Source organism: Notamacropus eugenii, chromosome 2 (genome assembly GCF_028372415.1).
Source record: "Notamacropus eugenii isolate mMacEug1 chromosome 2, mMacEug1.pri_v2, whole genome shotgun sequence".
Lineage (NCBI taxonomy): Eukaryota > Metazoa > Chordata > Mammalia > Diprotodontia > Macropodidae > Notamacropus > Notamacropus eugenii.
The window spans coordinates 215,125,041-215,141,530 of record NC_092873.1 but is presented as its reverse complement, the minus strand read 5'-3'; the positions used below and the strand labels follow the sequence as shown (position 1 = coordinate 215,141,530).

The 16,490-nt window shown below is 37.6% G+C and overlaps 1 protein-coding gene across 2 annotated transcripts in view; it reads right to left on the bottom strand.

Moving 5' to 3' along the window:
- Positions 1–2,009: 2,009 nt before the first annotated feature.
- TMEM200A (transmembrane protein 200A) overlaps positions 2,010–16,490 on the bottom strand; it is a 147,958-nt gene continuing 133,477 nt past the window's right edge. For both annotated transcript variants that reach the window (XM_072643309.1, XM_072643310.1), the window contains exon 3: positions 2,010–5,244. In XM_072643309.1, the coding sequence (XP_072499410.1) occupies positions 3,753–5,228 (1,476 nt within the window). In that variant the 5' untranslated portion in view covers positions 5,229–5,244 and the 3' untranslated portion in view covers positions 2,010–3,752. The remainder of the gene's footprint in view (positions 5,245–16,490) is intronic.

Here is a 16,490-nt window from a genome sequence, read left to right as displayed (position 1 = left end):
ATACTATTGTGTTGTTTTCCCTGATGGAATGCAGGCTCCTTGCAGGTAGGGATTGATTTTTTCCCTTTTATCTACTGATTAATTGGGGTTTCTCCTTCTATTGAAAAGCAATGCTCTTCTTGATTCCAGCAGCTGTCTTTATATCCTCAGAACCCAGCACATAGTAGGAGCATACTTGCATAATTACGTCAGCATGGTGAACTCCTCATAGAGAACTCAATTCATTGTACCTTGAGACCTGAATGCAAAACTACCCTCCACCATTTATTATCTCTGTGACTCAGAGCAAGTCAATGTCTATCTGAGTTTCCTTATCTGCAATTTGGGAGGATTTTAGCACCTGCCTTCCAGGGTTATTGCCAGGAAGATAAAATGAGGTGATATTCATAAGGCACTTTGTAAACTTTAAAGAGCTATATAAATGTTAATTGTTATTATTAAATATGGAAATATTAATACTTTAGAAGCTAAAAGTAATAGCAAAGAGTAAAGGCAAGAGGATATACCTATTTAGTTTCTTTTTGGCTAGCTATAGATCAACTTAGGAGCAGCTAGGTGGCTCAGTGGATACAGGGCCAGGCCTGGGAATCAGGAAGACCTGAGTTCAAATCTAGCCTCAGGACACTTACTAGCTGTGGGATCCTGTGCAAGTCACTTCATCCTGTTTGTCTCAATTTCCTCATCTGTAAAATGAATGGAGAAGGAAATGGTAAGCCATTCCAGTATCTTGGCCAAGAAAATACCAAGTGGAGTCAAGAAGAGGCAGACAGAGCTGGAATGACTAAACAATAGCATTAATAAATATATCACTCTTGCTCTGAAAATCTCAATGTCTGATATGTAAATTGACTGTATTCCAAATACACAGAGTGCTGACCTTGTCTCCTCTGTGTAGGTAAGTACTAATCTCATAAAGCTGCAGTTTCCTGTCTGCAAAATAGGGATGTGACTTGTACTACCATCTTCAACAGTTGTTGTGAGAAATATGTTTTGTAAACCTTTCCCTACCTTTTTGTATTTTGAAGAGTAGGTATCCTAGGATCATAGTCTGAGTGCAAAAGTTGATCTCAGAAGCCAAGTTCATGCCCTCATTTAAAAGATAAAACAACATTCCTAAGGTCAATTGCAAAAGTTAAGGATTGGAGGTGGGATTTAAACTCAGATCTTATAAATCATTCAGGAGGACCTAGTATGAAAATGACTACAAGGTACAGAACAGAGAGCTAATCCAACGTAGTTTTGTACCCAGACTTCTTATAATGGAGCAAATACCACCAGAGAGAGAAAAGAATTGTGGCAATTGTTTATGGATTACTATGAGTGCTTCATAAGTTTTTGTGTATCTGTTTAAAGCTCCTGCATGTCCTTTATGTCTCCTACATTTTCTAGGAGTAAAGATTTCCTTTTACCCAATATAGATTTATTATCCTGAGTGCTTATATGTGAGCTGGGAAACTGTCACCTATATTTGTGGACATCTAGACATAAGCTGTACAGGAACTGTATTTGCAGATTTTCGTGTAAATATTGAGTGATGCTAAAATAAGTAAAAAAGCACATGCCTTTCTTGAGTCAGTCTCCAACACAGAACCTGATCTGTGTAAACACAGAGCTTAGAGATCTTTTGTCCTAGAGTTCTACGTCATATGTATTTTGTATTTAATTATTTGGGTATTCACTGTTTCCATCTAGTTAGGAAGTAAGATCTTTCTTGGCAATGACAATTTTTCTCAAATTTGAGTCTTCCTTACTTGGCACATAGTAGATATTTAGTTTCTAATGAATGGAATGAAAACATTTCACATCAACAATTAGCAATTATTAAGCATCTACCCTATGCTAGGCATTGTGCTGGGTCATGAGATTATAAAGATGAAACAATGGGGCCCTTAGGGAGCTTATATTCCACTATTCCCTGGACTTGGGTGGCCTTAGCTACATGTACATATACCTCTGATTAGTGACCCATGGATTATGTGTAGGATTAAAAAACAATACTTAACTATAAATAGAGTTGTACATTCTATTTTATTTCCAAAAAAATAGCAAATGTATTAAGAACACAAACCAGAAGTTTATTAAAAGCTTCATACCAAAATATTTAGCCCACTCTCTTACAGTATATAGGCTCAAGGTTCTGTAAGTACTAGGCCTTGATCCACAGAGCAAATCATGCTCTGAATGCAAAGATCACAATAGGGATTAGATGGAGCTGGAAACACAAATATTTCTGTCTTCTGCTTTCTAAACACAACTGCAGTACACTGATGCTTTGAAATGTTTGGTCATTTGGGGGGAAAGCTATTAAAAAAGAATTCCTGAGTACGTCAGTTTAGTAAGAATATTAAGCAGTACTGGAAAACAGGACAACTTTTGGATAAACACATACATTTTAATATTGATGTGCACAAAACCTAAAACTGCAACCATGAAAAAAACAAAACAAAACAGTCTTTGGGGGTTTTCATAAGCTTTCCTTGCAAAAAGGTATTTTTCAAGGCAATTTAGTGAGAGCTAAATGTTCTTGAATCATCAAACTAGGGGCAGGCCAAAATTAAAAGGCATGGTGAGATTAGCTGATTGTTGTCTCAACTACAGAAATTTATAACTCTATTAAGAGTTCAGGTTATTGGTGTTGTTTTTGTCACTGTTGCTGTCAGTTGTTACTTGGGGGTAGAGAGAAGAGGTTAGGGACATGAAAGGCTAAAAATCGAAGGTGAGGAAGGAACGATGCACATACTATTTAATACTGGTTAGCACTCATTTTTTCCAGTTAATATGAATTAATAAATACTCCTTGGATCTGGATATTTGGGGATGGAATTGCATTCAGCAGAATATAAACTCCTTGAGGGCAGAGACTTTTAAAAAAATGTCTTTCTTTGTATTTCTAGCATATTACTCATAATAGGTACCTTATAAAACTTATTTAACTGAATGAAAAACTTTGGGTCTTTCATATTCTAGTTAATTTCAATAGTTTCTGTTTCTAAAATTTCAGTCATCTGATAAAGTTTTGATTTTTCTCCATAAAGTTATGAAAATTTCAGAGCAGTGGCACTACAATATAGGATATTCTGGAATTACAACTCTAAAATATAATGGATGTTGGAAGGTTATCACATATAACCTAGAGAAAAGTTCACAATATTGGTATCTGACTCAACCAATTACAATGAATTCATACACAAACAACAAAAATATATATATATATTTAATCTGCTTTGTTTTCCCCCTAAGTTCACCCAACCCCATGTGTTGTTTTTTTTTTTTAAAACAAAACCTTAAATTACATAATCAGCATACACATTAAAAAATATATTTAGTCTTTGGCCTGGATTTGGCATTCCTAGTCCAGACTTTAGTGACTTTGCTTTCTAGACTGGAAGCATCATTCTGGGAATGTAGCAATCAAGGAAAGAAATGAAACCTGAAGCAGGTGTCCTTTTGTTTGGATGCAGGCCTCTGACTCACCGTAACCAAAGAGATCATGCTTATATAGGAACATAAAAAAATACTGTGTGTGATGATAAAAGACAATATTGCAGCTGTATGTCACTAAGTCATGAAACTGTCTCCACCACAGAAATAAGGAACCAACTCTGTTAGGCTACAACTGTTTGGTTAAAGAGGCTTGTACCCATTGCTTGACCAAACACCTGTGAAAATTGTTTTAAAATAAGTTGCCTTGTAAAAGATAGTTTGTGTGTGTGTGTATGTACGTGTATGTGTGTGTGTGTGTGTTTTAAGATTTAAAATCTTGTTTCTGAAGTTCCCCTCTTTAGGTTGTTACTCAAAAATTCATCATGTTCAAAGCTCAAATTATTGTGAGATCTTGAAATCATAAGAAGCTTCTCCTTATTTGTAAAGTCTTTTTTGATGGAAACTTGGGGTACAAGCAACCTATCCATTGGGTCCTCTTTGTTCTCCAGTTTCATGTACCCTTTGCTGTTACTCCGATCCAACCGGGGCCAACTTGGGTGTTTTCGTTGTTCAGCCTGTACAGTCAACGTGGAGGGACCCCGGTCCAAGTCTAAGGATTTTGAGTGTGAAGACAGCAGATGCAGGGATGTGTTGGATCCAAATTGTTTCCTAGCAGCCCCAGGTGACAAAAGCTGTCCAGTTCTAGGTCCAAGAGCCACAGAAGATTTGTACTGGTTTGAGAGAGATTCCCCAGCAGAATCATTCCGTGGCAGCCCTAAACTGGTTCGCTGGTAGGATTCATTGATATTGGTTAAAGGAACAGCCAGTGAATCCATGGATAAATTCCGAGACCTGCATTTTATAGTCTCAGAGTCCTCGGTAATGTTGTCTATGCTAGGCTCATCAATGACGCAATTGTTAAGTTTGATCACAGGCAATGTGAAAGCGCTGATGGATGAGGATACAATGGACTTGGTTTCACATTTTTTAATGTTACTGTTCTTATCATCTACCGCCTTGTTATGGGGTGGATAGAGGCCAAAGACAGAGACAGAACTGTCAGATAACAAAGGGGGCATGAGGTGACTACCATTCTTGCTCTCATTGAGTCTAAATTCATCCTCTTCAGCAGAGCTGTCCATTCGAAAACTGCTCCTAAAACCTGAGAAAGAGGCAAGTGTATTTGCTGCTAATCTTGAGGCACAGGAGTTACCATTTTGCTTCACTTCATTCTCTCCCATTAAGCCAGTGTAGACACCATTCATCAGTTTTTGCTCTTTGATTCTTAGGGTGTGGATATCTATGACAGTGGAGTAGATGTCTCGCATGTGAATGATTTTGGTTTCCTTGTCACGGTTTTCATGTAGAATGGCATTTGCACATATAAAAATAAAAATCCCTATGCCCATTGTAAAAGGGCCAAGCATTTTCATCTTATCAGAGTGTAAATGCTGTTCAAAGAAGCGAACCATGATACCACCTTGGTTTCTGATCACCTGGGTTTGGTTGGTTGACAGCCTGGTTTCAGCATCTATAAAATGCTCTTTTTGGGGCCAATATCCTAGGACTGCCATTGCAATTCCTATAATTGAGATCAACACTCCTAAGATGAGGAAAAATCCAGATGGAGAATAAAGTCGTATTTTGCCTCGAACAACCACAACATCAGCCCTAGGTCGGCGTCTAACTGGTTTCTTCTCTTGATCAGCAGGTGATGGGCTAAGATTGACATGATGCTGAGATCTAGCAGAGTCTTGTCTCTTTAAGGCTGCCAGGCCTGTTATGACACCACCAGTGGCTATCATAGTTCTGTATTCTGGCCTGGAAGGAAGAAAGGAATAATATCATAAATAATTTTGTAGGGTACATCCATAAATCATTTAACCCTTAACTGAAATAAGCACGGCCTTAAGATTCTTGACATTTAACTGTATTTTCAAAGACAAGATAAATATGCAGCTGATATTAAGCAAATAGGAAAATGTGCTTTTCTGTAATAAAAATCAAGCTCATAGAATCCAAGAATGTTAGAATCAGAAGTGATATTAGAAATTATCTAACCTCGTAATATGTCAATGATACTAATAATAAAGGCTGACATTTGTAGAACATTTCAAGTGCTTCATTTCTGTTTTCTTAGAAAACAGAGACTCAGGAAATCTAAAGAACTTACCCAAGGTCATGTAACTATAAAGTGATGGACCTAGACTGGATCTCAGATCTGATTCTCAGTCCTGTATTCGTTTCACTGGTATGCATTCCTCAATTAATTTGTGAAGTTTTGAGACAAACTTTCATTATCTACAAATATATTATGGCTATGAGACTCTAGCAAACATTCACTTTAAGTGACTGTTTTACTGTTTAGGACTTTAAAAAAGCTTTCCACCTGATAGTTTGTCAAATTTAAATTATGTCATTCAGACAAAAATCACCCAACACTAGTACAAATGTGTATACTCATGCACACACAACTCAACCAACATTGATTAGGGGCCTACCAAGGGTTAGACATTATACTAAGCACTGGGGATACAAAAAGAGACAAAAGACAGACCTTGCCCTCAAGGAGATTACAATCTAACACATACACACACGCACAAGAAATGTGTATATGATCTTTAAATGTCCTAGAAGATAGACAAAATTTAATCTGTAAAACTTAGCTCTGAGGAAGAAATCCTGTAATTTGTAATTTCCCTGTAATACTTCTATTTACAAGGAACAAAGTCTGGTGGGAAAAGATTCCTGACTTGGAATTCAAGTTACATGGCCTCAAGTCCTCCCTCTGACGCTGACCAGCTGCAAAACTTTGGCCAGTTTTAACCTTTGAACTGCAACTTTCTTATCTTTTAATGGAAATCCATACCTATACTATTCACTTCATGGGGCTACATGGTTTGAGAGGCAGTAAGTTGGAGGTAGTAGATAGAGCACTGGAGTTGAAGAGAAGAAGGACTGAGTACAAATATTGCCTCAAACCCTTCCTAGCTCTGTGATCCTCAGAAAGTGACTTAACCATTCTGGGTCTCAGTTCCCTCAATCTGCAAAATGAATGGGTTGAATATAATGGTCTCCTTGACCCTCTAAATCTATGACCCTATAAATATGGTTTGCAAATTAAATGCCTTATAAATAAATATGAACTAGGACAACTATTATTTTGAGTAAAAATATGTAGTCTAATATCAAGTTTTGTAATTGGAAATATGGTCATCAGAAGTAGAAATAAGAGTAGGGATTCAAGTCTTACTAACTCTGTGACGATGGGCAAGTCACTGAATCTCTCTCTCAATGGCCTGAAGTAATTCTCCAAAACCATAAACTGCAGAGGGCAACTAGGTGGTGCACTGGACAGAGTGTCAGACTTGGAGTTAGGAAGACCTGAGCTCTAATGCAGCCTCAGACACTTACTGTGTGATCCTGGGAAAGTCACTTAACCCTGTTTACCTCAGTTTCTCCATCTGTCAAATGAGCTGGAGAAGGAAATGGTAGACCACTCCAGTATCTTTGCCAAGAAAACACTAAATGGGGTCACAAAGAGTTGGACATGACTGAATAACTCAAGTTTTACATTGATGTCTCACTGTGATGTAGAAGGGACCCTGTGCTCTTGGACATTGTGCTGGTGTAGAGGGCGAAAGCTATGGCATAGCCAAACTACAAAGGCTTCAATAAGAGTGGCAGACAGTACTTCTGTTGTCTCAGGTCCAACTTAGCTAGGTGCAGAGAGGCTCATAGTGATTGTCTTTTCCCAACCACAAGCAACACTCACAGAATGTTTACAGATTTGTAGAGGGGCTTTTGACCTGTGCTAGAGTCCAAAGTGTTTGTGTACTACTTTAAGTTTTGCCGAGTGTGTTACATAAATTATCTCATTTCATCCTCATAGCAGTCTTATGAGGAGGGTACCATTATTATTCCCATTTTACAGATGAGAAAGCTGAGTTTCAAAGAGCTGAACTGATTTGCCCAGGGCCATATGACTAGTAAGTACCCGAGGCAGGTCTTCTTATCTCCAAACCTCTAACTACTGCGCCAGCCAGCTATCAAATGTTGGTGGTGGTAGTGCCCATAGGAATGAAAATAAAGATTCCCTGTAGTACTGAATGAGAAGAAAGGATGTAGGAGACATAAGAAGACATTGTATTTTTCTATTTGGACAAATAAGATCATAGAACCTGAATATTATTAAATATTAGGTAAAGTGATATCAAACATGCTAGAAATAATCTAACTTTTGACATTTATTTCAAAATTATTGTATGTTGAGTTAGATAAAATATGCAACCATAATATGCATGCTGTTTTATAGTTTTTACTGGAGACCTCCAGCTTGGCAGGCAGACTAGCTGTGGGACCAGCAATCATTCAAGAGAAGCAGATGTACTCAGCTGGGACTCTAGTTGAGTCATGTATTCTACTCCCATGCCCTGAGATTAAGACACTGAGGATCTCAGTCAGGCTGTCAGGACCCATTAACACTTAGCTGTCAGACAGATGGAGGCGGGACAGAGGAACCTGGACCCGGCAAGTAGAGGAAGGAATAAGAGAAAGTGGAAGAAATAATTAAGAAGAAGAGGGGAAAAGGAGACAGAAGACAAAAGTGAGGAAAGAAAAAAAGAGGAAACAGCTAGAAATAGACTCCTAGGCCATTATCTTTGCCCATATGCGTCTATCGAAATCTTATGCATTGTTCAAGACCTAGCTCAAATACCACGTGCACCAGGCATTTTTTATAAGTTCTCTTTTCTCTTCGGTTACTGTAATAGCCTGCTGGTTGGTCTGCTTGCCTGTCTCTTGCTACTCCAACCCATTCTCCATTTAGCCACCAAAGTGATTTCCCACCCCCACCGTACCACACACACTCAATAAATTCCATTGGCTCTCTGTCACCTACAGAATCAAATACAAAATGCTCCTGCATTCAAAACCCTTCATAACCTAACCTCACTCTACCTATTTTTCTAGTCTTCCTCCAGCTTAACTCCATCCTCTTCCCTCCCTCTTCCATGTTCTCCTTGATCCCAAGACACCAAACTCCTTGCTCTTCCTCAAACAAGATACTCCATTCCCCACATTTTCTCTGGCTGTCCCCCGTGTCTGGAATGGTATCCTTCCTTTTTGGCTTCCCTGGCTTCCGACCATCTGCAAAAAGTGTTTCCCAATCCCCCTTAATCCCCGTGCCTTCCCTCTATTGATTGTTTCCTATTTATCCTGCATGTAGCTTGTTCATACATTTTTGTTTGCATGTTGTCTCCTTTATGTGAACTTTTTGAGGATGGGGACAGTCCTTTGCCTTTTCTGTACGTCCAGCACTTAGCATTAGTGCCTAATGCCTAAAGGATGCTTAATAAATGCTTATTGACTGATCTTTCTAGCTACTGGAAATGATCTAGTGCAAGTAGTCCTTTATACCTCATTTCTGTTCTATTCTACATTGTGCTCTCATACTGTGCATTTAAAGTATTTTTCTGTAGGAGATATTGCTCCTTTTCCTCCTCCCTCTACTAGAATATAAACTCCATGAGGGCATGAAATGTGTCCCAGTTATGTCTCTATGTACTCTACACATAAAAGGTACTTAATATATGGTTGGGCAGGTAGGTAGTTAAGTGGATAGAGCACTGGGCTTGGAATCAGGAAGACTCATTTTCCTGCATTCAAATCTGGCCTCAGACACTTACTAGTTGTATGACCTTGGGTAACTCACTTAACTATGTCCTTATCCACAAAATGATCTGGATAAGAAAATGGCAAACCCTCCAATATCTTTGCCAACTCCTCCTCCACAATATATTATAATTTTAAGTCATTCACTCAGATATTAAAATATGGCACCTACACATTAAACACATTAACACCGAAACAGACAGTAAGAGAATCATGCATAGTTTTTAAGGCACGAAGTACCAGTATTTTTGTAAGCAAGCATAACACAATGTTAGAAAGATATTCCAGACATCTAAAAATCAAGTGTGCTCTTATTCAGTTATGTACATCAGACACGAACTTGCCTGATATCAGCTCCCTCCCTCCCTTCCCACCCTCAGGCTCCCTCTCCCATTAATACAGTGGCACTCTTCACTACATTATAGGTCTGCCTACTGCTATGAAAATGACTATATAAGTCACTCTCGTGACAGTCGTGCCTGGCATGTCCCCAGACCATCATGAACAGCCTCTGGGTGGAAGGGAGTGTTAGTAGTTACAATGACCTCAAATCCAGCTATACTTCCCATGACCCACTGCAATATGACTTTGGACCATGTCAGCCATCACAAAAGATTAAAAGACTCGTGATGCTGCTGCTGTAGGAATGGTGCGCAGAAGTTGAGGAAAAGAAGATTTTGGCTTATGAGGGGAAACTAGCTATTAGATCTTTCCTGAATGCAATGGGCTGCTTTGGGAGGTAGGGATTTCACTATTGTTTGGTGAGGGATGGGAAAAGTAGAAGGGGTAGGATGTCTTTACACAGACATTGAGTGATCACTTTTCAGAAATGCTGTTAAGGAACTCCTTGCTCAAGGGTGGGTTCTGAGTTCCTTTTCTAGAGTCAGAAACAAACAAAATATCTGAGAGCACACAAGTAATAACTGAAGTCAGTGCCAACATAATGGGTGCTTCATGCACCCAGCACTTAATTAAAAGACCTCATTTATCAAGAAAGAAACATAAAAAGCAAAACAAGGGTTATGTAAAGTCCATGTACTTTATGTGTGTTTATGGACAAGACCCTTAATTTCTTGCTTTAGTCTTCTTACTCTTAATTTGCAAACAAACTGGCTTCCCAGTCTACAGGGGATTAGAAGCAACGCTGTAAAATGTAAAAATGGGTTGACAGGTCACAGAAAAAGAAGAGACAGAAAAACTATGAAAATTAAATATAATAAAGACAGTGGTCTGAGGCCACTTCATGAGGGGTCAAATAGCTTTACAGACCTCAGCTGGACCCACTTTCATTCCTATCGTACATCAAAGAAGAATGATCACTGTCCATAGCGACACAGTGACAAATTTGAGGCACTAATGAAATGTGAAATTGTATTCCGCAGCACAGAACAGCACACACAGCTGGTTCTGAGAAGACCCACATGGTGGTTCAAGCTTTGCCCCTAAACAGCTGTGTGACAGAGGGCAAATGACGTAGCTTATCCAAACCTCACTTTTTTTAAAAAACATTTTTAAAATGAGGGTGCTGGACTAGAAGATGTCTAAGGTTGCTTTTAATGCTAATGTGCCATGCTCTTCTCTGTCTAACTCCACATGAACATTTTTTCAGCCTCTCTCTGATGTACCTATCATGCAGCATTGTGCACTATAGTTTTCTGTAGGTGTGATTTATTTCCTTTTAAACTCTGAGTAGTGCTCAATGTTTTATGTAAACTATGTATCTTTTTTTTTTTAACCACCAAGCACACAATGGGATGCTTGATAAAAAAATATTTCCTGAAGAAATGCAAGGCATATTCAAGATGGTGGAGGAGCAAGAGGTACAGAAGAACTCTCCCCGCCTGCCCTCACCCCCCCCCACCTGCCTCTACATGCCTAGTCTCCCACAAGTCTTCTATGTGGATCTAGAAAATGCACTAGGCTGAGTCTTGATCATAGACCCAAGGCCAGCTGAAGAAGAGACCTTTACTAAGGGGTGGCATTCTAGGGTAAGAGGTGGGCTGGAGGCCATAGACTATGTCCTGAAAAAGGATCAAATTCAGAAGCAAGAATTGGTGGTATAGCTCTGACCCCAAAAGCCAAGCCAGTTATCAGTCTGAAGAACAGTTCAAAGTGAAACAATCAGGATAGGAAGTCCAGACCAAAGATGAGCCTACTGTTCTCTCACTCTGAACCAGCATAGCTTTCTAGCTACTAATAATGGCTGAGTCCAGAAGCAGTCTACTGGGACTCCAATCAAGAGTGTCTGTAGGTGTCTTGCTCAGACTTAAACATAGGTCAAGAGATTAAGAAAATGACTTCAAAACATGTAAACGAAGTGTCAAATAAAAACGCAGTTTTGTATACAGGTTCAATGAGAATGAACTGACAGTACTCAAACAGGGGAAAGCCATGAGATTTTGCCTTGGATCAGACTGCTTTGGGAGTACTAAAGCCTGAGCTGCCTCTGAGATCCTGGAACTCTAAGAAAGCAATGGCAGAACCCTGGAGGACACCAATTCAGTTCAGACATTTCCTCTAGAAGTGCGAACGTCCAGCTCTAACACAAAGCCTGGAATCAGTAAGCAGTCTGGAAGAATGAGCAAAGATGCCCATCATTAAAAAAAACACACACAAAAACTTCTGGTAACAGTGATGCTCAATAGACCATCCCAGAAGAGAATGACTCCAAAAATATCTATTAACAACGTCTCAAATAAAAACACAGCTTGTACAAGTTCAAATAGAATTCCTAGGAGAGATGAAGCAAGGGCTTTTTTCTTTTAAAGCGTTGAAATGGTGTTTTCCTTATAAATGAAATAAGAAGTATAAAGGAACAAAAGAGTCAAAAGAAGCATAAAAAGGCAAACATGAGCGAAAAGTCATAAGAGTTTAAACAAGGATAAATTGTTTATATTGTAATATGGGGAGATGATACGTTTATCCTCTCAGAAAGCCATCATCACCAGGAGTCATTGAAGGAGACAATTAGACAAAAGGCTTAAGATTTATTCTTATGTTTTGATGAAGTTAGAAAAAAAGAAAGAGGGAAGCATGATACACTAGGTAGAATAAGGACAGGTAAAATTATGTTACATAATCAGGGTATATAAGTAGAAGTCTATACCAAAAAAGAGGAGGAAAGGGGGATAGGCAATATTTGGATTTTACTCTCATTTGAACTGACCAAGAGGGAATAATACACACACAGAGTGAGGTACAGAAATGCATTTTTGTCAATATGGAAACAGAAGGAAAAGGGCAAATAGGAGGAGGGAATAAAAAGAGTACTAGATTATGGGAGCAGCAGAATCAAAATAAATTCTAAGAATGTATAACATAATATAGTCTTTCCTAGAATTCTTCGTGAAGTTTTGAACTTCAATAACTTCAGAAGTATAAAAACCACAAACTTATCAAACAACATTTAAAAGTTTAATTATTTAAATTTCTTACACACTTAATTAGTTTTTGTGAATTTTGAATAATAAATTTTTAATTTTCACTTAAACAAGACTGACCACTGTCATTGTGTTTTGCATGTATGATAGTTTCTGGATGACACTTTCTTGAGCCAATGGATTAGTAGAAGAGGTCCTCTTGCTTGACCACCTCAGTCACCTGGTCTATCTCCATTAGAATTGCTTTTGTGTTGGTCACTTCAAAACTGTCATGTGTGTATCACAAACCTGGTTCTTTGGATGATATTCAGGCTAGGATTACAAATGCAAACTTTTCAGTTAATGAGCAACAACAGCTAATAAATATTTTTTTACAAAATTTCAAAATCAACTAGAATGGTATTTAATGTAAGATTATGATCATATTGAATGTTAATGATAAACATATCAATATTTAAAAAATGCAAATAATTAAGTTTTCAGGGTTTTTTTAAGTTTCTAACATTTATACTTCTGAAATTATTAAAGCCAAAACTTCAGTAAGACTTTGGGGACATCCTATATATCATAACAATTTACAGTGGCAAAGATTTGGAAAGTGAGGGGGAGTCCATGAATTGAGGACTGAACAGGTTATGGCATATGAATATAATATAATACCATAGTGTGTTGTAAGAAAGGATGAGAAACCTGGGAAAACTTGCATGAACTGATGCAGAGCAATGTAAACAGAACCAAAAGAATGATGTATACAATAATAATATTGTGATGACAAGCATTTTTAACTTAGGAACTCAGTGCAGTCAAATACTAAGACTCCAAAGGACTCATCATGAAATATGCAACTCACCTCCTAAGAGAGAGGTAATGGATTAAGAGTGCAGATTGAGATGTATTTTTTATGGATGTGGCCAATACAGGAATTTGTTTTCTTTTGACTGTAAATATTTTAAAAGGTCGTTTGTTTTCCTTCTTTCTCAGTGAGGTAAGAGAAAGAAGCGAGAGGGAGAGAAGTTTGATTTTTTTTTTCATTTGCAATAATAATAATAATAATTTAAAAATAAATGAATTATATATTACATTTAATAAGGCAGGGATACATAGAGTACATTTTTAGGAAAAGTTCCCTCTCAATCATTTAAAATTTTTAAAAAGTTTATGAGTAAAGTCTCAAGTAACTAAAAAAACAAAGCAAAACAACAAAATACCTCACCATTTAGAATGAATTTCTTTAGTTCCTTGCAAATGAAGTTGTTTTGTACTTACTCTGCTGCTAACAAATTTTTGTAGTTTGGTTAAAAAAAAAGAGATTGTATTTTTTTTGCAAGAATCTATTAAGCAATATTGTATCTAACGCATTGCCAAATATAGCTGAAGATGAGAACAGAGAAAAACATACACCAACAAGATCTTTCCCCCAAAGCATTAAATCGTTATTTGTGGAAATCTGTCTCCAAATGAAGATAATTTTTGATTACTTAAATGTGTTTACATAAGATTGTTTCTGCATTGTGTCTACATTTTAGCTAAATGAAATAGTCACTGAGTGCATTCAATTGCCTTCATTAGCATTGGTACTAGGATTAAGGTAGTGAAACGTCAATAGGATAAACTAAGTCATAACCCAGCATTACAATCCATGAGTTTAATAAATTGGGTTCTTACTTACAAAAGGTAAACTTCAGTTTAGTCAAAGTTTAACAACATGTCCACTAGAACATGATGAATATTTTTCCTAAGTGTTTTTAAGCATTTTGATTGTTTAACACAGTTGTTTTCATTGTGTGGGATGAGGCTTTAGAATGAATTGAATACTTCTTTGAAATGAAAACAAAACCATTCAGAGTCAGTGTTGTATCTTTCCAGTGGATAATTTTAAAAAAGGGAAGCTAAACATCACATTCCATATGGATTTCTTCTTTAAAAAGATTTCCTATTAGCATTCCCATGTTCTATCCCAAAGGCAGTCGTGGGAGGAAGAGGGAGAAATATTTCAAGAGGGATAAGTAGAAAAGTGAAAATGGAAGAAACAGGCATATATCTAGGTCTCCTAAGTGGTGAGCCAAAGCAGGTTATAACGGATATGAAGAAAAAAGAGGGCCACAGTTAAGAATTGTGGATTCATGGAAAATAGAATAAAGAAGAATGTTTAAGGTCCTGGGAAATAAACAGTGGAAGGGATAGAAATATAATACATCTCCTCTTCTAGTTAGACCATTGGATGAGTGGAGATGGGGAGTAATGGTGATAAAAGGTTTAGAGATCATTAGGTAAGGCTTCAAAAAGTCCTACATCTTGGTCTCCTGGTTGGAATCCCCAGTTGTGATGGCCACATTGTCATGGTGCAAGACTACAGATTATAGATAGAAGTGACACAGTAATAATTAAGAACATGGAGGCTAGGTTCATGATGAACCAACTACAGAGGTAGCATGGGGAAGTGGTTGTTGCTGGTCTCAGAGTTGGGTTCTGGGTTTAAATTTTGTCTCAAGTTTTTGTTAGCTGTGCAACCTTAAATAAAATTACTATGCTTCTCTGGGCTTCTTCAGAAAAATGTGGATAATAATAACAATTACTTCATAGGGTTATTGTGAGGATCAAATGATTTAATGCACATTAAGTGCTATATAAATACAAGCTATCATCATTATTAATATTCCAGATCATACTTTCCTCTACAGCAGTAGTCAAACTTGAGTCAAAATAAGAGCAACTGAACCATCCGGGAGTCAGGAAGACCTGAGCTCAGATTCAGCCTGAGACACTTACTGTGTAAGCAAGTCATTTAACCCCGTTGGCCTCAGTTTCCTCATCTGTAAAATAAGCTGGAGAAGGAAATGGCAAATCACTCCAGTATCTTTGCCAAAAAAACAAAACACCAAAATCAATAATAACAAACAAACCTAAACGGGGTCATGGAGAGTCAGACTGAGAAGAAGAAATGGCTGAGCAACAAGAAACTATACTTGAGGATCCCTCCCAGATGCATATTGACTTAGAAAAATACACATTAATATTATGTATTTTTATTGTACTTTTATTATTTTGTTAAATATTTCCTAATTACATTTTTATCTGGTTTGAGTCACACTCAGGCGTGGCCCATCATTTACATGACATCTTTGATATCCCTATTCTTTTCCCCCCAAAATATTTTCCTTGAACTTTTTCCTTCAGCATCTCTGTGCTTAAATGTTTTCATTTATTACTGATGGTGTGACAATAATTCTCTACTATGCTCCTTCTCTCCATCTGCCACTAGTGCTTTTCCCTTAAGATTGCCTTCCATCTACTCTGTACATAGCTGTACAGAGCTGTACAGCTCTGTATATAGTTGTATCTTACTGCCTCTCCCCATTAGAATGTGCATGCCTTGAAGTCCAGGATAGTGTCTTTTTTCTTTCTTGTAATCCTCAGTCTTAGGACAGAGTCTAGTATATAGTAAGTGATTGACTGAATGACTCCCCTGATGTCTCATCTAAGTACTTATATGATCTTGGGTTTTTAAGGACTAGGCCAGTGGCCTACTAAACTGAAAAGGCTTTAGAACAGGATTTGATGATAGACTGTACTGTCAACTAGGGGCCAGCCTAGATAAGTAGAGAGAGATTCTTCACCAGAATCTTGGTCATCAATTCATCATCAGTCTTGGCCATTTTTTTTGACCACAGCTTGCTGTGTCCTTCTAAGACATAGAAGGAGATGTGATATATATTTGGTGGTAGAAGTACCCGTGCCAATGATGTCATTAATCTTCTGAAGTATTTCTCAAGCAGAATGTGAGCTTCTTGACAACAGGGATTGTTTTCTTGATCTATTTGTATTTCTAGTGCTTGGCACCTAGTCAGTGCTCCCTAGGTGCATCTTCATTCATTCATTCATTTTTAGAAAAAAATAATGTAATAATATAGCAAATTTCTAACTACAGAACTAAATAGGACCCTCAAGTAACTGAAGTTCTTTATTTCATTTTAAAGGAAAAGATCCTTTCTCTTTCCACCCATTAAATTCACC